The 10702-nt window shown below is 33.2% G+C and overlaps 1 protein-coding gene across 1 annotated transcript; it reads right to left on the bottom strand.

The window, feature by feature from the left end:
- Positions 1-1826: 1826 nt before the first annotated feature.
- Positions 1827-10392, bottom strand: LOC148275882 (zonadhesin-like; the record flags this gene model as incomplete). Its single annotated transcript, XM_088235078.1, has 9 exons — positions 1827-2533; positions 3174-3359; positions 3777-3944; positions 4286-4450; positions 4534-4713; positions 5653-5841; positions 6776-6940; positions 8694-8880; positions 10205-10392. Coding segments are annotated over 9 exons (1604 nt in total), but the record flags the coding sequence as incomplete, so codon positions are not given.
- Positions 10393-10702: the final 310 nt, after the last annotated feature.

Below are 10702 nucleotides of genomic sequence, written 5' to 3'. Positions count from 1 at the left end.
CCTTTATTCCATGTATTATCAGACTCATGGGACTCATGAGACTCAAAAGATGGGAGGACAGCTGGGAATCCACCTCACAGGAGGAACGACGCTCTGGAGAACAGACCACATAGGTCTATTACAAGGAAGAAGAAGATGGAAATATATTAAGGAAATTTAGGAATTCGCTCAGGTGCGACATATTATGTTTTAACTTTCAGTGGTTGTATTTTGAATCTTCTCTATCCCTAGAGAATGGTTAATTTGGGGATTTTTATTTAATGCGTGCACCTAAACTTTGCATAATTTATGGCCACACTTATGATTAAACGTCAAACAAATATGAGCACGTGAAACTAAATATAAAAATATTCCTTTAGACCATTGTTGCGATCTTAAGCATTACCCAAATCACATAATTAGGTTGAACTGACAAAACTGTATTAGTTTTTTCCGTTTTTAAACAGTTTTATCCATCATTTGACATTTAACCATCAGTGTGGTCATTTTATGAAGTAGGTAAAGTGTCGTCGCCTTCGAAAAATAAAAATCCCCAAACTAACCACTCTCTAGGGGGTAGAGAATATTCAAAATACCACCATTGTTAGGCATAAAATTGTAGAGAAAATAAATATCTACATATTAGGTGTTTTATAAATTGTGTCCGTTTTTTTAAATTTTAAAATGAGGACCAAAAGCAAAACAAAATGATAAAGGTTATAAGTCATTTGAAGGATTTTTGTTCGCTCTACAAGATGTTGTGTTTGCTTTTACGTTACGTTTATTATTTTATTTTATTACCAGCCTTCAAAATGGAATGTCAAGCAGATGAAAGTGAGTGAATGGTTACTTAAACTAGCCAATGACAGGTCGTAAGCCCTGTAAATCCCTAGATTCCCTTCTCAAAAAAATTTCCCTCTCTGTTGCAACAAATTTAGATCAGAATACATTAATGACTAATTCGTTGGGAATTATTTTTAGCGCTTATTTTTAAATTAAAAAAAAAAAATAGACACAACCTTAGAGTATACATATACATCTGTAGAGGGATAACAAAACATTTTACCAATCCAATGCATGTTGCCGGTTATAGTGGACTCATTTTTTTACCTCATTTTTTGTTTTGTAGTCGATTTTAGAATTTTACGATGCTCATTTTTTACGTACGCGGCCAGTATTGTTTCGAACTGTCAAACTCTCTGTCGGCATTTTGATGATTGTTTAACTTATTTAGTGCTAATTACATGAAAATTAATTATGCCGACTTGTGCCATTAAAGGATGTTCAAATAGAACTGGAAAAAGGAGAAAACGCTTCAGTTATCACAGGTATTTATAAAATATTATACATTTTCAAATTCGTAGTTTTAAACTTAAATGCGCCACTATTTTCGTACTATCATTTGAGCAATTATTATGGCATTTGTTTCTGTGTAATTCAAATAACTTATACATTGGATTTATGTAATTTAATTTATTTTTTTTCAATCGCTTAAATCCAAATATTTCTTTAAATGTTCAAGACATGCAAACTCGACGACCTTTTACCGAGTCAACCGACATCTGGAAATAATTATTTTTCTTTTTATCTCACTGGAAAAATGTGAAATGGTCGTTTATTGAATGTAACTAAAAGAGATGACAATACATCTGCGCCAATTTTGAATGGTATTTTTATGACCACTCTTTGGGGCGGCTCTTATAATTAAGACTGCCAGGGCGGTGCATTACCTTAAAATATTACGTATTCACTTAAATGTTATGTATTAGTGTAATCATTTTATAGTTAAATTTATAAGCATAATATAGTTAATTAAGGTTTTTCTTTTGGATTCCCGATAGATGAAATAAGGCGGAATAAATGGATCCATAAGACAGGGCGAAACAATTGTCCCTGAAAATAACAATTGGGTGTGTTAAGTTTTTATGTCAGTTAGTAATTTGTGTTTCTGGGGGTGCGGAGTGAGGGGTGAGGGGGACCCCTCACTTCTCAATTTAAATAATCAGTGAATAAAATTTAAGTGTTTTTACTATAATTTTAATAACATAATGAATAACCACATAGTAAGTGCTTCAAATATCAATTTAAAAAAAAAAATAATTCAGCGTAGTAAAATAGTACAGTAATAATATAAAAAGCATTTATCTTCCTTATTAAAGTAAGTTAAGAAATTAAAGAATAATAAAAGTGTTGAATTACATTATATAAATAGTACAATAAAGAGAAACTACCGATTAGATAGATACAAATATAATAATGATCCGGATTTTGGTTTAGGGTTAGTGACGCTGACTCACAACTCGAAGGTCCGCGATTTATATTTTCTTATGATCTCTAATTTACAGCTATTAAGTAAAAACCACAAAATTAAATTTTATTCAACACTTGGCTCGCGGTACACACTTCCCATTATTGTCAAGTAAGTATCCGGATTTACAGAAACAGCCGGGTTTGCATTCATCGTCACAATGAGGATTTTTATTCTTGCAACTCGGAGGACACGCGGGTCCACAGTGAAGATATTCCATGTGTTGGTCCTTACAGGAAAGCTTAGCTGAAATCAATAAAAAAAATGGCGTGAATACGACAAAATCTTTATGAACAAGATCTAGAATCTACCCACCAGGAGGGAGCTTATCAAGATTACCACATTATATCAATGGAGCTGATTTTACCTTTGAGAAGGAAATATGGAATTCCAAGCATTAGCAAGGCTTATGATCTATTAAAAGTTGATTTAAATCATCTGGGCCGAAGGGGGGTATTTGGGGTCCCCTAGAAGTATATCAAATGAGCTTTAATTGTAGTTTGGAGCGAGTGTGCGCTCAGTTCTTCGGTTTCCGCTGCCTTACAACCAGCGGAAGTGACGGCCTAGTGAACATGGTGGACCTGCCGGTAGCGCGTCAGCTACAAGTTTTGTAACCAGTAAATCCACGATTTGTTTGCCTTAGAACAGACTCTTGTCTAGTCAGGCAGAAAATTGAGAAATTTGTTTGAAATCTACATTTATGTATATTGTTTATTGCATTTTTTGTTTGTCCTAAATGTATATGTAAATTACATACAAATACAAGATGGATTGATCAAATAACGAGGTCCTTATTTAACGCTGCCTTAAACTTGGCCCTAGGAACGAAGAAGTAAAATTTAAGTTCACCTGGTCTCTGAGTCAAACGATAATGAAGAAGACTTACGGCAGTTCGTGAAGAGAATGCATTTTCCATTATATTTGACATAGCCGAGTTTGCAAGCACATCCATTTTTAATACATAACTTGGTACACGGTCTAGGCAGAGGAAGATCTTTGTTCTCGCATGTTAATGGACAAGGATCACCGCATGGTCTGGACTCCGCATTTGGGTCTCCACCACATTCACGAGCTAAAAAGAGTAATCTTGGTAAAGTAATAGGGTTGTTTGGATCAGACTTGAGCTCAGCTGCACAGCAAATTTACACTTATTTTCCAGCACAGTTATTAGTTAAAAATAGATTGAAAATTGAATTATTTAGACGAATCTTAAAACATATTTTTTTCTTTAAAACCAAAAGATGTGGATACAGAGGTGGAAACAAAAACAAATGAAATAAACATTTAAGTAGAAAAAGAAATTAAGTTCAGCTTCATATAAATATGTTCGTAGCCCTCCTACAGATGCTTTGTTTACAATTATATCCAGGAAAATGTTCAAATAGTGAGTATTGAAAATCCCAACATTTGTGTCATCAATATGATTCTCAGATTTTAAACACTAACAATATTCAGTTCCTTAAAATTCCAAATTACTTTCCCTACTTACGGCACATTTCGACAGGAATACATTTAAGATTATGGAGGACATAGCCATTCTTGCAATAACAGCCTGGTCTACAGACGTCTCTACAGCGAGGGTTCGGATTCTTGCAAGTTCCTCGGCACACTGATCCACAAATTTGAAACTCTTCGTTGGGTTTGTTGCATTTCAATGCTGGAAATAAAAAAAATCGAGCACTAAATTGTTTATCATAATAATAATAAATAATTCACAATCAGTATTTATATTTAAGGTAGGTACTGAAAAATTAATTTCTTACTAGGGCTATTATTTGAAGTGTGTGATTAATTTTGCTTTGGAGGAACAAGTAGTTGAGATGCATTGCAATAGTTGTACAAAATATATAGACAAAGGTGCATTAAAGAGTAATAATACGTGGAATAAACAGTTGAAATAGCGGGTGGCAATTAGGTCATTTTTTTTCATCGCTTCTCAATATATAGTATACCGGAAGATTATATTTATATAAACATGATTTTTATCGTTAAACTTACGACAGTCATCGGGAGGTATACATGTATCATTATTGAAGACGAACCCTGGTTTACAGAAGCAGCCAGGGACACACACTTCAGAACAGACAGGATTTTGGTTTTCACAAGTGGGAGGACATAAAGAGCCACAAATTTTATATTCCATGTTAGGATTTTTGCAACTCGCTAAAAAAAAAATGTATCAGAAAACAAATAGGGCTCAACAAGATGTAAAAAAAATTCTAGGAAAAATCCGTCTCTAAACTCACGGCAGTCTTCTTTCTTGATGCATTTTTGGTTCTGATCTCTTACATACCCCTTGGCACAGTCGCATCCCGCTGGACAAGGGAATAGAAAAAGACATGGAACAGGTGACGTAGTGTCACAGGTGTCTGGGCAAGGGTTCTTACATGACACATATACTTCATTTGGTTGAAGGCAAGTTTTGTCTGTTAATCAAATAAATTTAATTTTTATTTTATGTTTAAAAAAAGCGATATACATATATAATGGTAGTCAGTATCCGGGATAAAGGATATAGCCTACATTTTGGACGAGTGCTTTTGACACTGGTTACTCTCGGGTAAAAATCCTGAAAAGGGAAATTGGCCAGAGAAAAGTCCATCTTACGGTGAGTTTTACGCATCCGCCTTTCAAACTTGAGGTATAATACAGTAATTGCTAAATTAGCTAACACATTTAATTACCCTTTAAGGGGTCAGGGTTTAGATTTTAATTTGTTGCAAAATGACCGAAAACATTTTTGCGAAGGTTATATGGAAGTCTAGGCATTTACAGGACTATGATCTATTTTTGGCTAGTTTAAGTGGCCACATTACACGCTATGTAACATTCACCATTCTGCCTATATTTAAACATCCACATCTCCTTAACTCAGCCCTGTAATTACATAGACTTTAATATTACATTCTAAAAAATGTTTTCCTCTCTGGTGTAACAAATTTAAATCTAAATGACTCCAAAGTGAGGAAATCTGGCCCGTCCACAAACATTTTAACATATTAAAAACATTTTTGGCCTGGGTTTAATTTTTGGCAAAGTTAACATCGAAATTATATCAATTCAATAAGAACCAGCATAATAAGACATAAAATGCAGTCATTTAACCAAACTGGGAGGTTTGTTGATCTCCATCAACAGTTTTGCTTCTTTAGATGAGTTTTATGTAGTTTCTTTTTCAAAATTCAAACACTGGAACGTCTTACAAAGGATTATAGCAAATTCCCTTCAATTCCAATGCTAATTAGACGATAGCTGCTAAATTATGAATCGATTAAGGGATACACACTTTGTACTATTACTGCATATAAGGTAAATGATACCCTTAAAAACCTAAAATCAAAGGATTTTTATAGAGTAATACTCACAACAGTCTTCTTTTCTGATGCATTGTTGGTTTTGGTCTCTAACATACCCTTGGATACAGTCACATCCTCCAGGACAGGGAAACGGAGGAATGCAAGCAAAGGGAGGACCGGTACTGTTGATGGAGTCGCAAGTATCAGGGCAGGGGTTTTTGCAAAATCGATACACTTCGTTAAGACCAGCACATGTATCTGAAACCCAAGTTTTTGGTAAAAACAGCTTATCTACGTAGTAATATAAAAATAAAATGCAGTATATTACAGGTGATACGTTTGAAACAGCTTTAAGTGGATTTTAAAAAGATTTAAGTTTTTCTCAATGTTTATAAAAAACAAGGGAGTTATTAAACGTTTAATTAATTTCATACCTCCGCATTTTTTTCCCTCTCAACCATGCTAATAATAGATAATAAAAAACATAATAATAGACCACATGAACCCATAATTCCACCTGCTATTGAAAACTAACAGTGCCAATTTGCAGTACAGAAAAATGATTATTTACCTGCATTTTTTTTTTATCCAAAGGCCAAAAGGCATAAAAATTACAGTGGTAAATTGCAACCCAAAACTCATAGGCTTAAAACCACATTGTTGTGATTTTAGAGGGGTTACGACAGACGAGTGGAAAAATTTGGAAGAGGACTACATTCAGCAGTGAAGAGAGGAAGGTTAGAGAAGAAGTGGAAACTGATCCTGAAACCCCATCAGTGTAATAAACGTCTTTGTACACGTCACGAAGACCGCCTAATATTTGCTAATAAATTTCATCCCCCGCGGTGTAATGGCTAAGAAGCTTGCCTCACTCACTCATAAGGGTTACATTTTGGGATCACAATAATTATATTTATATAGCTTAGATGTAATTGCGCTTTTAATTGTGTTATGGTGAAAAAAATAAAGGTTACTATTTTAATCCTTGATGTTGCATCTCAGAGCAAAATTTGATCTCCTTCATTGGCTTCTCATCAGCTTTGTCCATCCTTGTATAGTTTTTGCTCTTTTCTACTTTACTCCTGTTCTCTTCCCGTCTACTTCTTGACCGATTTTTCTGTAGTCGTGCATTTACAACACTTGTTTAACGGTTGATTTTTGCAAATATTAGTCATTTATAATATTAACTTACGGCATTCAGAAGGAATGATGCACTTATCCTTATCAAGAACCAAGCCAGGTTTACAGAAGCAGCCAGAAACACATACATCCTCGCAGATGGGATTGCGGTTCTCACAAGTGGGAGGACAAGCAGAGCCACAATTAATAAATTCCATGTCTGGATTTTCGCACCTTGCTGGAACAAAATATTTTAGGAATATATGACTTTTTTGCATCATAAACTGGTCATTGTATCTCGTAAGTATCTAATTTGTCTAATCAAGGCCCTGATCACAATGGGAAATAAACATTTATCTTCAATTTTATCAACAAAGTAAAATTAAGTTTTCTGTATGAAAAGCAGAATCTGCATACATTTTTTTCTTCTTAACATGTTCAATTATAGGTTACCGACAAAGATACTTTAAATGTTCATACAAATATACTCATTTTTGTTCACAAATATCGGTTTTTCTTTAAGGACAGTCGAAGATAACTCTGTTAACTTCCCATTGTTATCGAGGCCCAAGGCTGGTATTCCAAACGCTCTCGTGACCGTATTATCTCGTGTATTTACACACAAAACACACGAGAAAAACTGTTTTCTCGTGCCACGAGAGTGGTTCAGAATAGCACCTCTAAGAGTATAATTTACGCCTTTACTAGTACAGAAGTCGAAGGTTTTTTTGATATTTTTTATTCAGATAACAAATAAAAATACAATATTACTACTAAATACAATTTTTACATTAATTAAATCCATATATTTACATAAACCTTTTCCATTACGTTAAAGAAATAAACAATTCTTTTGTACATAATGGGGAGTGACGTCTTACAATAGTTTGTTTATTTTATTTTTAATTATTTATATTTTTTGAATAACATATATGAAAACAAAAGATATATAAACGGTGTTTTTAATCAGTGCAACATAAAGAAAAATTATAAATGTAACTTTTCACTTCTTTCTTAAATATATTGTATTCTTGACTGCACTTTTTATTATCTTTGTTCATTTCATTAAAGAAAAATATTCCTCTCTTCGAACTCTGTTCTCAGATTAAAAACTTTGATTTTTATTTTCCTCTAATTTATCATATGAAATATATTGTTATTTTGTTGGTATGATTACAATATCTATGATTTATTTTTAAGTCACGTATTTTCGTAAAAAATGTAGGTATTTATTTGTAAAATTTGATTGTTTGATGCAAGACTTTAGAGGCTATTCCCGTTTTATACATTCCATCGAATTGAACCATAAGAAAAATGTTGTACCTATCTATACCTGAAATAAATGATTGAATGTGTGGGTACATCTTCTCAATAGCCTCGCCTAGTTAAAGAAGCATCGTTGCTTCAAAAAAAGTTTAATTAATTCGTTAATTTTTAACCATAAATATTAAAAACATTCAAGATTATTTTGAAAATTATTGGTGCAAGTCCGTTGCAATTTTTTTATAATAAATACTAACTCACCAGTACTAAATAAAATTTTCACACTTTTTTCAAAAAAGTATCCAATTTCATTTGCTTTGATTGTTGCTTTCTTTTTTGCAGAATCTAGCATGCATAAACTACTAATATTTAAATATTCTTTTAATTTTAATACAAATAAAATAAATAATCATACCTTTTTATTTTTCATAAAAACAAAACGAAAACTATCTTGGAAACAATTTCACACAAACAAAAGGCTGCTCGCGTACACGGTAATAGAATAAAACAACGTGTAAAAGTGTGTCTGCTATAAGAATCGCGGCGCCTACTGTCGTCTGGTGTCAGCCGAACCCGGGAACTCCACGTCGGCACCAATCAGCGTAATTGTAAATCAGCGTAAATCGAACCGGCGCAAAACGACGTTTACCTGTATTGCATAACTGTTATTTATAAAATGTTCGCCTTGATTAAAAATGAACATCGTATAATAAAGTAAACAAACTCACGGCACTCTTCTTTCCTAATACACATTTGTTCCTTATCTCTCACGTATCCATTAACGCAATCGCATCCTCCCGGACAGGGGTTTGGCGGAAGACATGCCATCGGAGGACCTTTGCGGTTGATTGATGCACATGTTTCTGGACAGTGGTTCTTACACGACTTGTATTCCTCATTTGGACCAAGACATGACTTTGTTAAAACTGAAACATTAAAATCAAAGTTTTTGAAATATTGCGCCGTGTTCAGGTCAAAGGCATTAAACCACAGTTCTGAAAAATCGGTTTGATCATTTCAAATGTGTGTTAAATCAATGAGGAAGTTAAGATGTTTTTTTTTTCCATTTGTTAATAGACTACCGAACCAAGCAAAATTAAATAACCGTATCGTATTGAAAGCTTTATGATTTTTACACACTGACAAATGTTTTATTTTTTAGTGTTTCATAAAGTTTTTTTTAAATCGCAAAATTTTGTATTAAAAATATCTAAATGGGGACAAAGTCAGTTAAATTTGGAGCAGCTACGATAAATAAACGAGTTTTGAACAAAAACAAAATATTTGACCATTGATTACAATTTTTAAAAACTTGTCGTGTTGACTTTACGGGACAGTTTATTGAAAGTTCTAAGAGATATGAACTATCAATAAAATTGTTAAAAATTTTAAAGAGGAAAAAGAGATCAGATTATATCACAACACATCACTTTATTATTTTTAAAACATTTCAAAGAAACTTCGATGATAATTGAATGCTCTAATTTTTATCACTTTATTGTATCCAATTTCCAGTAGCACTAAGCTTCCTCTTTGCATAGGTTTTATACACATTCTAATAAAATGATTTGAGCTGCAAACGTCTATTGACTTCTGTGGGTGTTCAAATTTTATTTGTACAACTATCTAAATAAATACATTACATATCCATTTGACAGAATTTGTATAGATCCTATGCAATTGCTTTAAAACACATTTGAAGTATATAATTAAATAGTTTTTTCAGAACTGTGGTTTTATGCCTTTGATTTGAACACGCTCTATTATGATTACTCATTTAGGCTAATGAGGAGGTTCACTGCTACGGGAAATTTGATAGAAAAATATTTTCTCACACGCGGTAAAAATTAGAGCATTTATTTGTAGAGGGAAGTTTCTCAAAAATATATGGAAAAATTAATAAAACCTGCTTTGGAACGTTACGTGTTCATGTGAACACATGTTTGCAATAACCAAATTATTAAAACGTCGTTACATTGTATTGGCAACCGAAAAATATTATGGGATGTTAGACGTCTGAGGTTTGATGTTTTAGTCGTTGTTTAAACAGTATACTTCATACTTTCAATACGAATTATTAATCAAACTCCTTGACTTGCACTCGAGCCTAAGCACGATTAATTTTTATTATTTAATTCATGAAGATAGCTTCTTAGGAATCTTATCGAATAACAAAACTTATCCAATTCAATTGAAACTTATACATTCTGTCAAAATTAATAGTCATTATGTCACTCACAGCATGTTCTTTAGGGACACATATATTCGTATCGTTTCTTACGTATCCTTGAATACAATCGCAACCAGCTTTACAAGGTTCCTGTGTGCATGGTTCCGGAGGAAATTGACTATTTAAGCTTACGCACGTATCTGCACAAGTGTCTTTACAAAGAGTTGGAACTTCATTTGGTCCAAGACATGTTTTACCTAAAATAATAAGAAAGGCTTTGATTACTTCAAAATCACAAGGTTCCTAAGAAAATGCACTATTTGAGCTTCTGATGCATGTCTGCACAAGTGTCTATAGATAATTGGTCAATTGTTGGGTCCGGGACAGACTTTAGTGAGTTTCTTGATTAGGTCGAATGAGGTTGTAGTAGTTTTTAAAGATGTTAGGATTTGTACCGCGTACTGCCTGAGTTTTCAGTGACTTTCATTGCAGTTCACACCTTCAGTAATATGCATAATCACTCAAAAGATTCCATAATTTCTTGCCAATAAATGCAAGGCAAACATA

This window comes from Micrasema longulum, unplaced genomic scaffold (genome assembly GCF_059751315.1).
Source record: "Micrasema longulum isolate JH-2025_06_02 unplaced genomic scaffold, ASM5975131v1 h1tg001322l, whole genome shotgun sequence".
NCBI lineage: Eukaryota > Metazoa > Arthropoda > Insecta > Trichoptera > Brachycentridae > Micrasema > Micrasema longulum.
Note: the sequence above shows the minus strand (reverse complement) of the source record. Positions and strands in the feature narration are given on the sequence as shown.